This window comes from Thermobia domestica, chromosome 11, assembly GCF_964235325.1.
Source record: "Thermobia domestica chromosome 11, izTheDome1.hap1.1, whole genome shotgun sequence".
Lineage (NCBI taxonomy): Eukaryota > Metazoa > Arthropoda > Insecta > Zygentoma > Lepismatidae > Thermobia > Thermobia domestica.
Window position 1 is genome coordinate 261,015,672 of NC_137464.1, and position 17,388 is coordinate 261,033,059.

The 17,388-nt window shown below is 35.4% G+C and overlaps 1 protein-coding gene across 1 annotated transcript in view; it reads right to left on the minus strand.

The window, feature by feature from the left end:
* Positions 1-17,388, minus strand: part of Srp68 (signal recognition particle 68) — a 32,943-nt gene that overhangs the window by 1,756 nt on the left and 13,799 nt on the right. Inside the window, exons 7-10 of the mRNA XM_081732191.1 lie at positions 15,768-16,007; positions 13,816-13,968; positions 10,164-10,324; positions 4,328-4,574 (exon numbers count right to left, since the gene is read on the minus strand). Coding sequence (XP_081588317.1) covers positions 4,328-4,574; positions 10,164-10,324; positions 13,816-13,968; positions 15,768-16,007 — 801 coding nt within the window. The remainder of the gene's footprint in view (positions 1-4,327; positions 4,575-10,163; positions 10,325-13,815; positions 13,969-15,767; positions 16,008-17,388) is intronic.

Here is a 17,388-nt window from a genome sequence, read left to right on the forward strand (position 1 = left end):
GTATTAGTATCTGTAATAAGGTTTGCTGACGATGTAGCACTGATAGCGGAGAACGAAAAGGACTTGCAGGAAGCACTTTCAAACTGGAAGAAACATGCAAAATGACGATAAATAAGAAACCCAAATTGATCAAGGACAGCAAGGGGCAAACATATGGCTCGATGGAGAGAAAATCGAAGACTTTCCCCTATTTAGGAAGTCTAATATCCTCGGACGGAATAAGTGAAAAAGACGTAAGTTCCAGAATAGCGCACGCTAAATAAGCATTCAATAGGAAAAGAGAACTACTAACATCAAGAAATGTGCCGCTGGACGTTGAAAACGATTTATTAAGACTGTTTGGAGTATTGGCGCTTTACGGATCAGAGACGTGGACATTTAGAAAAGTTGAAATATGTAAGCTGGAGTATTTGAAATATGATGCTGACGCAGAATGCTGCGCATATCATGGATCGAAAGGAAAAGGAATGAAGAACTAAGGGAAGCTAATGAAGGACGACAGATCATGAAGATAATAGGAAAAAGAAGAAACAGCATACTTAGCCATCTTATTCTGCACTCCGACTGGATCACCGTGTTGATAGAGGAAAAGGCAGAAGGAAAACCAGGAAAAGAAAGAATATTTAGATGGAGTGGCAAAGAAGAGACCTTATCAAAGTATACAACAGCTTTCCGAAGAGAGAGAAACGTTTTAAAATTTCCGTGTTGACACCAACCTATGGTTGAAGAGAAAGAAAAGGCATCTGTAAGATGTAATGTAAAATTATATTATTGGACAAAATTATTTTTTTAATAGAATAACTTACGTTACAGTGCTATGTTAAAAGAAAGGACAAATGAAAATGAGAATTCATCTTTCATTGGTGACGGACGAAGAAAAAGCTTATGACATAAGAGTGTCTGCAGTAATTCAGAGGCCACACACAATATAAAAATGAAATGAATGGGTTAGGCTACGCTAAAGGAGGCGATAATGATGAAAAATGAATGAAATGGTGGAATGATGAAAGTGTGAGGAAACAGGAGAACCCCGACAAAACCCACGCACATGGAGTTTGTACGTCACAAAGCTCACTTGGCGCGGGCTACGATCGAACCAAGGACCCCATGCGCCAGAGGTGAACGCTCTAGTACTGAGCCATCGCGACCCCGTCATACACAATGTGTTAATGTTAACAGGTGTCAACAAATTTGAATTTTAGTCCATTATAATGATTACATATTCAACTTTCTTAAACCACTAATTATAATTTCGCTTCTTGTACAGGTGTTTATAGTTAAGTGTGTAAGTTACATCAAAAAATGAAGAAGCAGTACCTAACACAAACTCTCACATTGTAAGTGTATTTACAAGAATATAAATATTCAGTTCAGTTCAGTTTAGTTCAGTTCAGTTAAATTCTTTCGTAAAGAAATCGTACAAAAAAAAGTATTAAACAAGAACTTGGTACACGGTTAGCATAAATGATTCATTCTTTTTAAAAGGCTGTATTTTAAAAAAGTATCACACGTACACACTCGAAAGATATATAAAAGAATCACAAAGTCACCGACTTTACACTGTGTGGCAGCACGAGTCCATTATCTTTTCGATTGGGTGTAGCAGTGTGCCAGTACGAGGTTAGTACCTGTCAAAAATTGACGGAAAGCAAAATTTTGTGCGCTTGAATATGCCAAATATTCGTCTGTTATAGGTGTGCAATGCGCATTCAGAAGAGGGTATGGAAAAGAACGCCATGTAATCAAAGAATTTTGCGGTGGTATCGGCAATTCAAGGACACTGGTTGCTTTTGTAAAGGAAAAAGTAACTGGCCTCCCAGATCTCTTGATTTAACGCCCTGCGATTTCTTCCTTTGGGGGTATGTTAAGGACCTTGTATGCGCACCCCAAATACCGCAATCCTTAGTATAGCTGAAAGAACGCATCAGTGCTGCAGTGCAGACAATTGACAGGATTTTGCTACAAAATGTATGGAATGAGCTCGCGTACCGTGTAGACGTGTGTCGTGTCACCAAAGGGGCACATATTGAACATGTGTAGAACGAATATAAACTTGGTGAATTTGTGGTTCTTTTCATATATCTTTCATGTGTATACGTGTAATAGATTTTGAAAATCTAGCCTTTTCAAAATGAATGAATCATTCATAATAGCCCTGCATTTTATTTCACTTTTATAACCCTTGCGCTACAACTGCGAAGGAATTCAGTCATTATGTGAACGACTTAACATGCTGAACAAAATGCAGAGGAATAAGTGGTTGAAACTACGGAAAAGCAATCTACCTTGCAATCGGTGCTTTAGTATCTCTGTTAAAACTTTATACTTCTACATTTCAGCCAGCACTGGGCCCATGATCTCGAAAACTGCCACAAATGAAATCAATGAAGTGTTTTACTTATTTCCTTAAAAATTAGATTAAAAATGAGTCATTACTGTTTCTAAGAAGAAAATGTTACAGCTTATTGTGTTACGTTTTCATTGTGTTATGTTCCTTACATTCCACAGTGGGCTGAATTCCCCCCCCCCCCCCCCAAAAAAAAAAGCGGGTCAAAAGTCGAAAAACAAACTTTCGATTTGAGAATTTTTAAGTCTTGGGTCGTATAGTAGAATGTTTGAAGTATCAAATTTAGTTAAAACATCCGTCTCTTTGTTATACCTGCGACCAAGCAATCATTTGAAAAGTGCCGTTTCACCGTTCGGATATAGTGAACGTGTATTAATTTTCAACATTTTTTGGATTTTCAAAATGGATAAAATAGATGAAAGAGTGTAGAATTTATAATTAAATAACTTAAGTTGAGAAAAGAAATGCAGTTATCACAAATTATCATTACAGTTAACAAAAAATGGAAAAAGAACAAAAAGTAGATGAATGCAGAAAAACAGTTATGAATTTCGCATAATTCTATCGACATACTGATTTTACGACACATGCAAAACTAACAGCTAACGAAATTCAAGAAACGACCTGCCCATAGGTGCTCTTGCGAAATGTATGCACGTGTTTCCCAAGAAATGTCCAGAATACCAATTTGTAACAATCAGGGTGGAAAACAATCATGATTTTTTAAATTTCTTTTTAAATTTAAATCTATGTTTTTGATTTAAATCAAGTCTTTCTCCTCGTATAATACAAGTTGCGAACTGAAGAAAACATTAGAAATTAGTATTAAATGTTAGTTGTGCCATTTAAGTGAAAGTATTGGGGTTGAAGTTTGAATTAACGCCTAATCGTTAACCTATTTTAATCCCAAACAATGTTTCTTACGGATAAAGGAAAAAGTACAGCAACGTTTATCAACATCACATTTTTTTTTTTTTTCTTTCTTCAAAAAATACTGACACTTGACAGGAGCACATTCTCAAAAAAGCGGAACTAGCTTGCGGCACGAAATACTTATAAATAAATTTCGCCTAAAGTTATAAAATCTCAAAAAGATTCGGCAAGGGGATCCCAGATAATACAGAAAGACGCGCACACAAAAGAATTTCCGCCTTAAATGTCGATGGTGATTTCCCCGTTGAAATAGTTAACGATTTACAAACCCTGTGTTACGAAGAATTGCAGGATTCCTCCACCATCCGTTCTAAAAGGGATTTTCCCTAATCATCCTCTGCATGACACTCGTTTTCATACTGTGCTGTACACACATTTGAGTCTTATTGTATTATGATTATTATCTTCCATAATCGAAATAATAGAACTGAAACGTGATTTTACTTATTTTTACTTTAATTTGTGCGGAATTTGATTTAAATCAACGATTTTTACTAAAATAAAGTGATTTAAATCAATCAATCTTGGAAACAATTATTAGTAATTTTACACTATAGCAAAAAAAAAAAAAAAAAAAAATGTTATTTTGTTATATTGCAGTTTACGTCATTACCATTTTGAATGTTGAAATTCTGACTTTATAATCGTTATCAGGGACCTCAAACATATTATGAAACCAGTATTGGAAAAGCTTTAAATCGTTTTGTCCGCCATATTGAATTTCTGATATTTGACCTCATTCGTTATCAACGACCTAAAAAAATATGATGAAACTAGTTTCCAGCCTATTTGGAGACTTTTTACGAATGTTTGCCCGCCATTTTGAATTTTTGACTCAAGACCTCAATCATTATCAGGTGGAGATATGAAAATCTTTAATACCTATATGTTCATAATACATACAAATTGACCAACATTTTCATATTTCCACCATCTTTTCGGGATTTCAGCCCACTATGTATTCTTTAACAATAATTTATCTGTTTTCCAGTAGATACAAAACCTCCTACATTTGAACACGTACTAAATAATAAAAATAATAAGAACCTTTTTATTCTTGACGACAGCTTTCGCTGCTTGATCCGTGGGTTCATCAACTGCAAGAACACTGTGGGCATGAACAGAGAATTTTTGTCCTTCGCTCTCCCGCTGAAGCTGCTCCAATTCCTTCTTCAGCTGTGCACTTAGCCCTTTCTTCAGGGCTTGGTTTATGTAGTCTTCCGCCTTCTGGAACATAGCCATTGCTTCACGCCACTTCTTGACAGCCACCAACGTCTGTGCAATGTGGAAACACCTGAAACATAAACGAAATACTTAAAATTAATCCATATTATAAAATTGAAAGTGACATTTTACTAATATATATATATCTATATAAAATAATGAGGAATAAAATAATGTGGAATGATGTTCACTTTTCTTAGGACTATGGACTGTGAAAATGGATTACTGACTGGTAGCCGCGACACCTACTGTGCCCCGTGCAGGTACTACCATCATTAATTAATTCCATTACAACTCGAAATTCGGCATACAGGCCTGAAGTCTGCTATCCGCAACCCGTCGTGAGAAAGGTTGGGAACCACAAACTACCAACACAGGATGTCAACCTTCCAGCTGAGTTGGCAATGATGACTACTGAAACTGAAAATTTGTGTGTAATGGCCCTACCAGAAAAAAAAAAGTATAACTTCTAACTAGAATTTTAGCGCAACGGAAAATTTTAAAAAAAATCCAAACTGAAAATTTTGAGAAAAAACAAACTGGAGAAAGACAGAAAAAAAAAACTTCACAGTATTCGGTCGTCTCTTACGTCGGTCGCACCAAGAAAACTATCATACATGAAACTTGTGAAATCTCACTTTCCACTGAAAGTTAAAATACCTCTACTCATGTATTTTGCACCTTGACTACATATCTAGGTTTTACTGTATATATTTTCTAACTTAATACACATTTTTAAATTCCAAATTCTACTTCAAAAGAAAATTGTCAGGTTACAACTTCTACAATTTATTGAAGAAGCATTTTATGAGTTTATACAAATGCTACAGCTACATCTTGAACAGTATTGACGGGAAAATTTTTAAAAAATAATTCATATTGATGGTTCTACAGGTTGATATTTGATTTAATTGTTTACAGGAAATCTGGCCACATGTATTTATTGCTTCATTCTTCTAATGTTACCAAAATCTTTAATTGAATCAAAACATTTTCAAGAAATGATAATAAAAAGAACATGTTGACATTTGAGAATTAATATTACTAATAACAAACTGAGATTAAATCGACATCAGTATACGTAATCATTTTTTTTTATATACAACTACTTAGCAGGTGATTGGTGGGCTAGAACTTTTCAAGCTTACTCTACTTTGTTTTACCTTGTCTTTGCACAGTGACTCCGGCGGCAGGATTTACGCACACTCTATGCACGGAGCATCTTCACTTTGTTATGTCTTATTTTATATTTTCATCACAGACATAGTTTGACACAGGAAAAGTAATATATATAAACACATAGTAAACTTAACCTACACCTAACCTAACCTAACCTAATCTAACTTAACCTACTACAAAAGAAAATTTGTCACTCATATAGCATTCCTAGCCCCCACATCACACCTGAGTTACAAAGACGTAAGTAATGTCAACATTATGAATCAGACCAAAGAAATTTAAAAATATATATTTTTCCAGACCAAATTAATAAATACGGTATTAAATATTTTAGTTATATTCTCTTTAAACAGAACTGGATAATGTTCACGAGCTATCCAAAGGAAATTCTGTTGTCAGATGATATGATGCACCCACAAAGTATACCTGCACCAGGTTTTTCAAAATAAATATAAGTATTTGGGAATTTTAAATATTTTCATTCGGATTTACTGCTAACAAGTCAAAAGAGGTTTTAATTTTTTATGTACGTTAGGAGCAGTATCTTTGTTATATCAGAATAATCTGTAGTTTCTGGTGAAGTATTTTTTTCTCTCGAATTACAGTGTCAGAATGTTACTAAATAATACTGGGAGGAGACTTGCACTCACGAGTAGCACCAGCCTGTCTATTACGACAATCAAATCAAACTGTTTAAAACCCCTTCCCCGGCTCATCAGCGTAGGACCCGCGTTCACATGATAGATAGATGTGATCGCAGTCTCTAGGGAAACAGAATTTTCGTTCCAGAACTGCATGATATACACGAACACTATGCACATGCAAGCCATCACTCTAAGTCCAAACAAAATTTTGAGGTTAAAAACACACTAAACCACAGATTTTTGTTGCATTTTTCAGTCTTACTGAATCAAAATAAATATGCTTCCTTACTTTCTTTGCAATTTGCACCGATTTTCTTCCTGAAAATCTTTAGTGATGCTTTCAAAATAATTATGATACCTAACTCCAAACTAGAATGACTTGTAGGTCAGACCACCATGGTTGTTCTCCGCCAATCGGCTTCCCCAAGGAAATTTGCTTTGGTACTCTGCTTACCGTCCAATGAGCGTTTCAACACCAAGTCCAACCACTTAATCCAATTTAGATAACCACTAAAACACAGTTCACATTAAATTCTGTAAACTCTGAGGTAATTTTCCCACTTTCTGCACAATTTATGAACGAAGAACTAGATTGTATGTCCGATCTCCAACACGGTTTTTGGTAAAGACAAAGAATACCAAGGAGAAGAGAGCTAATTGGTTCTTTGATGAAGCAACAAAAGGATAACACCTGGATATCGACACATCAAAAGAAGGCGAACCAATGATAAAATCTGAAATGAGCCTCAAACCAAACTGAGATTTCTTTGCTCCAATGAGAAATAATTTCTACCTAAACAAAGGGATGTGCCAAAAAGACATCATGGCCGAATTTCAGAATGAAATTTTGAAGAAATTACAGAATTAAATTTTAAGAATTTCCTTCCGAAGATTCCCTACATCTAAATTCCCTTGAAAATAGTACAAAACCTTTAAGAAACTACAAAATATACACCTTTGAACCCACATAACTTAATAATAATGACAAAATATGCAATAATAATAAAATATTATGCTATATGTAAATATTTTTTTTTATGGAAACTACTTCTCCTATATTATTTTGACGAAATATTACAATTTAAAACTGAACCCTAAAATATAATAATTTAAAATAATTTTCAATTGTCTTTCTGAAACTAAGTATGAACATAAATATACAGGTGGTTCAAAAAATCACGGACCATGATACTTTATACTTACGTATAATGTAACACTATGTTTCTGACAGTCTATTGAACTACCCGACCGTTCTCGATCTAATTTTCAATATAGATGAGGTTCAGGCCTGGGATTGTTTTTATCATTTCACTTTGACGGAACAACGTAGCGGAGAAGGAGAGGGAGATATACAAAAATCAATATAAATAAAAGTGACAAGGTTTGTGACTTAATTCTTGAACCACCAGACCGATCTCGATCAAATTTTCAACATACATGAGGTTTGGGCCTGTGATGATTATTATTCTACTTTGACGGTGCAACTTAGGAGAGATGGAGAACGAGACATTTATAAATGATCAAAAATGACCGATATTAGTGTCGAATCTATAGTTTTTGGCGTCGCTGAAATGAACAGTGACACTTTCGATGTTGTTTAAATCTAAATTTAGCACCACAACTTGGGGGAGAAGGAGGAAGGAGATACATGAAAATGATCGAAATTACCAAGATTAATGTCGAATTCATGCTTTTCCGGGTCGCTGAGATGAACAATCACACTTCGGATGCCGTGTCCTGCAGCATGGGGGTGGGGAGAGAGGAATATATAAAAATAATCGAAAATGACCGATATTAGTGACGAATCCATAGTTTTGGGGGTCACTGTGAAGAACAGTGACACTCCGATACCGTTAAAATCTAAACTCAGCCATGCAAAATGGGGGGGAGGAGGGGAGAGAAATATAAAAATCATCAAAAATGAAGCAATAACAGAGAGAAATAAAAAGTGGCTGACTAATGAAACATATTACTATTTTTTCAAATTTAACCCAGCGAAATGGGTAATTGATGCTAGTCACTTTATAAAATATTCTTCAGACTTTGCAGTTTTTTTAACCTCCCAACGAAGTTTAGGATTTTCTAAACCAGTCATTCCGAAACTAGACGCTGTCCGACCTCAGTACTCTTCCATTCTAAGTGGTAGGCCAGATAGATTATATGAAGAAGACAGAGTCGTCTAATCCTGCCCCAAGTAATAGAAGCAGGAAACAAGAACATCAATAGCGGAAACCATCATCTTGTAACTGGACGCAACGACTACCCGTAAATTGTCAACCTGTTTAACATCAGCTCCGCTTCCAGCAAGTCCTTTCCTGTCAAAGTTCCTCCAAAGTAATTGTCGAGTGGAATGCTCTTTAGCATCAAACAGTGGACATTTAGAAACTACTGTTCTAAACATATTAACTTACTCTGGAGTTCTACTTACTCTTATACAGCGAAAGGAAAAAAAAAAATCGAGGGGAAAAATTTATGCATTTTTATTTTTGTATTTACGTCCAACGTTTATGTCTTGTAGACTGAAATGAGAAATACAGTGCAATAATAAAAATCTCATAATTGTTAAAGAACTGGTGCGATACAAGTGTGGGACAAAACGAGAATACTTCGAAAAACCTAATCTTCAAATCGAGCCAGGGACTCCTTGTACGAGAAAATCTTTTGAGTTTCACGGTTATGCCGATTGAGCTAAAAGAGATGGTGATGATGAGGAATGAGTGCATTGGTGGAATAAAGTGGAAGGAAACGGGAGAACCAGAGAAAACCCACGCACACGGTCTTTGTCCACTACTAAATTCACTTACAGGGAGATCAAACCAGGGCCCCCTCGCACAAAAGTAAAGCGCTCTACTACTGAGAGAATCCCCCTATTATCCCCTTCCAAAAAAATATGTCTTAGAATCGAACTAGAAACCACTATGCGTCCCTTTCACCAAAATATGAAATAATAATACATTAAAGAATCAGAACTTTATACGAGGCGCGTTCGGAAAGTAACCTCCAATTGGTCACTGTGCGTCAAAGTAGTGAAGGCAGCGCTACCACTTTTGCACAGACGTACGCGGTAGATCTGTCTGCATCCAGCCATGTTAGAGTAAAGATTGTCTGATCACTAGATCCACTTTTGTAGCGTTTCCAAATGTATGCTACAATAGAAAACCCTGCCAAGTGCGAGGTGAGAGGTATTATACGTTTTCTTATGGCAAAACAATATTAGGAAGCAGCTATTCATCGGGAACTTTGTGCCGTGTATGACCAAGTGTGATGAATGAAGGAGTTGTTCTTGAATGAGTTCGTTAATTTAAAAGTGGACAAACAAACTTTCATGACGAAGAGAGGAGTGGCAGGCTATCAATGGTCAACTGTTGAACTCCTTCAGAAAATGGAGAAAAGTTCCGTGAAACTCGATGTTTCACAATCTCGGAACTTTCCCATAAAAATTCCACGATATGAGGAGCTCAAAGATGCGGTCACAGGCAGGAGATTTTTACGTTGATGGAATTTCAAAGCTAGTGCAGAGATATGATAAGTGCTTGAATGTTTATGGAAACTGTTGAAAATAGGGTAAAGCAATAGTTTTCAGATGTATATAAGAAATTATTCTGATTTACTTTGCTGTTTCTTTATTAACCAATCAGAGGTTAATTTCCGAACGGCCCTCGTACATCACAAAGATTGCAAAAGGTCACGAAAAATACAACTGGTTATAATTATGAGAGAAAGAGTGAAAGGAAGAACGCAATGTCTCATTACCAAGGCTTAACGCTTATTATTTCAACCATGTAACAGCGGATTATTTATTGTTACCATTGTTGTAATGGAATATGGTGCTTTACCTAAAGGCTCTGTAGGTTATTATCTTCGCTTCCAGTTCTTGTTGGTATTTAAAATCATCTTCTAAGCCGGCTAATTGTTGAAGTTCTCCTAGATTCTGTAGAATAATCTCATACAAACGTATCAAATCCTGCGGCTTTGTCTTCCGACTGTCTGTCGTTGCCTGAAAAAAGAACAAACAACTTTTTAACTCAAATACTTGCAAAATGAATGTTTCAATTATTTATCTACATGCAACGATTTGTTAGGAATGCATCCAAAAATACAAAGATGGAATACGAGTTTTAGAGGAAGTCACTGTTTTTTTTTTTTTTTTTCATGCACATTTAATGAAATGAAATCTTTAAATTTTACGTCCCACGGTTTTTCCGGTTAGGCTAAAGGAGACGGTGATGATGAGAAATGAGTGAAATAGTGGAATGAAGAAAGTGGGAGGAAACGGGAGAACCCCGAGAAAACCCACGAGCACGGTGTTTGTCCACCACAAAGTCCACACGGCGCGAGCTGGGATCGAACCAGGGACCCCAAGCACCGGAGGTGAACGCTCTACCACTGAGCCACCTCCCCCCCCTCTTCATGCACATTTAAATTATCTTTTGAGTGTATTTTTGTTTAAATATCTCTTCTTTTTCATACCCATACAAAGAAAAAGTTGCGAATTGTAAAATCTGGAAACCTTACGATTCAAGAAATGTATTCCCTCAGTCTCACCAAATCAATCCTTCAGATAAAGTTTTATCTGAACGACACCGCGAGGTCTACATAATCCTGTTTATTTTCAACAAGACGGGGTACCTCCCAATTCGTCCTTTACGTTAAGATCTTTTTCCGACAAAGAATTTGGTGGCAGGCTGATTGGTCACAGACAATACATTTCTTGGTTAATCAATCTCCAAGATCGGAAAATATGCGAGTTCTGGTTATAGTGGTAAGGTAGGAATGTTAAACCAAAAGTGTCTGCTGAAAATCTGAGAAACCTTCGTATGATTATTCAGGACATTCGAAATGAAGATCACCAACATGTAATCTTGGAATTCCGGAAACGGCAGCGAAAGTGTTTGGACGTCACAATGGAACACAGATGTATGGCGTTGAACAACTGTGTGTTGAAGTCGAAGTATGAAACTTAAGCAATCTTTTACAAATTATTTGGTGTTTACGCAATTCTCCCTTCAACTGTTCAAAATCTCAGTTAGGATGATCAAACTCAAGATCCGAAACCAACAAATCGTGACGTGTGACATACAAGATGAGAGCGCTTTCATCTACAAGAGATCAGTGTCTGTACCAGGTACGCACCCAAAAAAAAAAATAAATAAATAAATAAATAAATAAATAAATAAATAAAATAAAAAATAAATAAAATAAAAAATAAATAAAATAAAAAATAACATAAATAAAAATTTTAAAAAAATGGAAGGGGTCTGAAGTTTGCTGGGAGGGGGCAATACTGCAAAACATTACATTCTGTAATATTGTAGTCGAGAAAACAAGTTAAGTACTTCTACGTGCGGTACCCAACCCCCTCAAATGCTTAGTTGCGATTCTCCAAATTTACTATCCCCTCCCTTCCCCAGAAAAACAGTAAAGGAGACCGAAGTTGGCTGTGAAAAAAACAAGATAACTTGCCTTGTAAATTAGCTTCAATTTTAAAAAAATCATTATAGTTAATGTTAGTTTTTAACATTTCAATGGAAAATTACGCCCCTCACAAAATTTCATCAACGCAACTTAAAATCTTCCAGTAGGCACCCCTGACTTCCACCAATATTATCAGGAGAATAATAATGGAATTAAATAGTTTTTACCTAAGAAAAGAGTACAGACATAGTATAAGATCAGATCTTTAGACCATATCAATCATTTCTCTGTTAAAGCAAGTATAGCTTTATTTTTTTTTTCCTTAAAGGAAGTGTACAAATGTTTATCAATTTAGTAAGACAGGACGAAGTCTGGATTGGGTGGATGCCCTGTGGTAGCGCCTTTGGTACGAATAAAAAATGAAATGAAATTAAAACTTTCAGTGTTATGCCGGCTAGGATAAAGGAGACGGTGATGAGAAATGAATGAAATGATGGAATGAAGAAAGTGGGATGGACACGGTGTTTGTCCACTACAAAGCTCATTTGGCGCGAGCTGGGATCGAACCAAGGACCGCATGCACCGGAGGTGAACGTTCTATCACTGAGCCACCGCGGCCTCAGAATACGAAATGAGTTAAATAGGAGAAACAAGGAAAATGTTAGAAGAAAGGATTACATAACATAAAGACGATGTTAGACTGAAGAAAGAGAATAATGCAGTATTTAAGTTTGTGAGAGAAACAGGATACGAAATAGACTGGGAAGATGTGAAATAATCAGAAAATGGAAAGCGGAACATATAAAGAGAAGAGAGGTACTGATGAATTGAAATAGTGGACAGAATATCCATGATTTGTGCAGAAAGATTTTCCATAGAGCAGAAAAGAAAGAAAAGATAACTCAGATGTCTTGAAGTATACGTGGAGTAGAGCAGACGGACAATTAAAAATTATTTATCTTTTTTTTTAAAAAAAAGTGAATGTTTCATCATTAAAAGTCGAGATCTGTATGCAATTAAAGTTAGTAAAGATCTCATTTGTTCTTAGAAATAACCTCCTCTCATCTCCTAAGATATGTAAGCTGTAGCGTTTAGATTTTATTTCATGATGTGTCTGATGAAGACAATGATACGTTGCCGAAATTGAAACACTATTATTTATTAGATAATATACGCTTTGGTCAGAGTTTAGTTTTAATTAAGGCTACTTATATGAAATGCACAAATATATCATCTTAACTATTGACATAGAATCGTTATATCTTAGTTATTGCATTTCTCATCATCATTAGGAAACTTGCTAATCTCAAACTGTATTCCAAAATTCACAATACTTCGAAGCAATGAGCAATTCTTCAATTTACATTTCGCAATGTTCCCTATAGACAGTAATTAAGGTAACTCTTCGTGTTTGTCTTCCAATTAATTTTTCTGACTTAAAAAAAATCACAATAGAAACAGTAATTTTAAGCTGTAAAAGAATCCTTGTAGAATTCTTCGACCATAATGCACAATCATTAAGCCATGTGATCAGAGTATAGAACATTGACTTCAAGAATGAGTGAATATATGGCTGTTTAGGGAGTGGACTAGGAAAATGAAATGAAATCTTTTAAGTTTTACGTCCCACGATTATGCCGGCTAGGCTAAAGGAGACTGTGATGATGAAAGATGAGAGAAATGGTGGAATGAAGAAACTGGGAGAACCCCGAGAAAACCCACGAGCACGGTGTTTGTCCACCACAAAGTCCACACGGCGCGAGCTGGGATCGAACCAGGGACCCCAAGCACCGGAGGTGAACGTTCTACCACTGGGAGCGGACTAGGTAGCGTACTGGAATCGGCACGGTATTCCGAACGTCCCAGGTTCGACTCCTGGTTCAGCCGTCCATTCTTTCATTCTTTGTGTATGACTGAACTTGGCACGTACAAAGGACTTGGTGTATTAAAAATAGGTTGTTTCCTCCATTTACTAATGGTACTTACGAACGAACACGACCATAAAAATGGCAGGATGCTATAAAATATTAAGCTTATTTCAAAATAGTTAACTGTCTAGTCCTACCATCTTACCTCATTTTTCTCTGCTAGAGCCTTCTTTACAGACTCCACCATGAACAGATTTCTCTCAATGGTTCTTGTAAGTCTAATGTACATCAGATAGGATAGAAGTAACTGTAATGATGACATGGGTCCAGTATTAGATTGAACGCGGCTCTTGTAATTCTGAAATAAAGAAGAAAATAATATACATTAAGGATAATAAACAAAAGTAACACGAGAACCATTCGGTAAGTTTAGCAATATGAAATAAATAAATAAATATATATATATATATATATAATAAAAGATAAAGCAATGCTTTTTTTTTTTTTTTCTTTCTTCTTACTATCTCTCGTTTCAGATACGGATTCCATAAGACTACAAGAAAGAATGAATTCAACAACTATTTGTGCATGAACTAGCAGTCTGTTGACCAAAAAGCAGTACTGTAATGCAATTATACAAAATGGTCCATGTATATATATATATATATATATATATATATATATATATATATATATATATATATATATATATATATATATATTTCGCCAATGCAGTGAAAATAAAGTAAAAAGTCTGTTTATACAAAATAAACCTGTTCCCTTTCAAGGACGTGAAATCACAGATATCAAAATATAAACAAACAAGGAACTGATACAGTTGAAAGGACAGAATCCGAAAAATATATAAACTGACCAGAAAATAAACGGTCAGATTTGTTAGAAGCTGCAATTTATTTATTTAACAATCGCCAGATACAGATCAAAGGCCATTTTACACTGGATATTCAACAACAATAACAATTGAAAGGATTTGGGAAGGTATAGGTCAGGGCCTGTTTAGTAGGTACCATCCCGACATTTGCCTGGTAGGACGGAGGGAAACCCTGGAAAACCTGTCAGGATGGTCGGCAGCGGGATTCGAACCCACGACCTCCCGAATGCGAAGCCAACGCTCTACCACTTAAACTACTTCACTCAACAACTCAGTCGTCATAATGATCGACAAAGTACCTTCCTCTGCAACTACACTGTAAGTTATATCTTTATTTTTCAGATATGTACAGGAGACATTATTCAAGAAGTTCACGTGCATGGAGGTCTCCTGAACAGGCTTAAAACTCACTTCTATTCACTTTAATTTGTAACTATGACTGCCTAATTTCAATGTAAGCTCATATCGATTATGTAAATAGATAGATGCATCTAAAGTAACCTTTTAATTTACTGTCGAGATTCTAATAACCTAGTCCCAATAAATATTCTATATTGTTTGGTATTTCTAAATGACTATGCATTATCTCCTGAAATATCTTTCTTAAAGAAACTAACTGTATTCAAAACTAGAAACGTTCATTCTTTAATTTTTATTCTCCATTATTATAAAGTTACGAAAATAACTCTCTTTAATTTAAATTTACGAAACAGTACTTTCAGTGTAGAAATTGAGTTTGTCACGAGAAACACTTCAAGCCATGAACTCCTACGGCTTTTGCTGATTTCCGAAGGAAAAAAACGCCACAAGCTGACAAGGTTAGTTTTCGAAGATAACGCTTCAATCTATACGACCACTAGATGGTACACGAAATTTCAATGGGTTCCTACATCTCTGGAAAATTAACACCATGAAGAAAGATAACTATTCGAGCAATGCCTGACAATGTGGGTGCTGTGCAAAGATAGAAGATGCCTTAGATATTTGTTCCACGTCAGTGTCAGGGAATAAAACACTCATTCTGCAGAAACAAAATCTAACAACTGGATCCTACAATCTACCAAATCAACCCAGTCAGGGTCATTAAACCTATCACTCTAAGATGCTTGTTTATATTATCTTGACAAGAAAAATATTTTAACTATTGAACTACGAACAAATTCAAAATATTAACCATTCCTATCAATGTTCAAGCAGACGGTCTAATAGTTTAGTCCAACTGGACAAGTTAACAGAGCAGAACAGTAAAAATTAATACTAATTACCGCATCTCCTTTGAGTTCTTCTTTGACAACTACGATGGCGTCTTTACAGTCCATCAGAAGATTTTCAATCAAAGTGATTTTTGTCTGTTGATCTGCAGCTCTCTTCAACGACTCAGATAGTTCTTGTTCCGCCAACAAAAACAGTCGAACTTTTTCGTTCCTCACTGGTATTGTATGGTCCCTCCAACGAACCTCAGACAATACAGTGGCTCTCTTTTCTCGGGTTTGGGTTATCAGAGTCTACAAAGGAAAATCAGAGTAATTATATTTAGTTAATACAGAAAAAAATATAGTAATTATAATTAAACAAAAAGTAAAAGCCTGGCAAGTAATAAGAACACATTCGCTAATTAATAAACATATATTTTACTTACATTTATAGGGATATCTGAACGAAAATAAAATACTTAACGTCTCGTGATTATGCTCTGTAGGGTTAAGAAAAACAATTATTATTAATGTACATTAATTTCGATGTCCAATCATTTTACACAAATGATAAGTCTACAAACTTGTACAACGCATTTTCTGTTAGCTTACCCGACACATATGTAAGATATGAATATTAGATTTTTTTTTTTTTTTTTTTTAACACAAACAAATATTTTCTTTTTTTCATGAAAACCAATGCTTTCACTTCTTACATTATCCAAAAAATAACCATTTTACATGGCTTCCTGTTAACAATCCATGTATTAAGTATACATGTTATGCATAATTAGTACGATAGAGTTTCTGTAACGTATCTCTTACAAGAACACCCGACTACGTAATGTACGTCGCTGCGGTGCTATGTAACATGACAAATACATACAGGAAGTTAATTTGACATGTTAGAAAGTTCTCTCCTCTGGGCCATTAATTGCTTTAGTCAGTCAAAAGAACTGGACAAGTACCAAAGACCAAGCTCGCTTACTATTTTTTTTTTTTCTTTCTTCATTTTGGCTCCAAGGTGCAGATGAAACATATTGGTACCCAACTTTCATTTTTTTCCTTCTGTATCTTCTTCCTCCTTTTGACTCTTCCTGGTTCTCTTTTCACAGTGTATTAAACTCTTTCTGTATCACAAGAGACCTAAATACTACGTATACTGTTTTCTCATAACGCACATATACAAGTGGATATAGCCAGAGAACAATATTAGATTAGATTTTACATTAACTAAAATGCAGTGACAATTGAAGGGCATGTTATTAAATTAAATCGACAAAAGTCAACTTCAGCAATGGCTGTGTTAAAGTGAAAAAGCTAGAATATTAAGAATGAAAAGAACTAACGTACCTCACATAGTATTTACCTCCACAAATACCCCATGTTGAAATATGGAACCGATTTTGTAACCTAATACACTGGAACCGGACTATCAAGCAATTGATGAAGCGTTTGTTTTGTGGCTATAAATTCAGGATACTCACTTATAAAGATATGACATCTGAACACGATTTTTTCCGGAGGAATTAAGTTAATTAGCTACCGTCCTGAGGTTACATGATACGTGGATTTATTCATTAACGTGGAATCCAAGATATACATACTCCACGGGGAACTCGAGCCTTCATAGAAGGAACCATTGCTACATTTGTTTAAAAATTTCCTTTAATCACATCAACAACGCTCATGG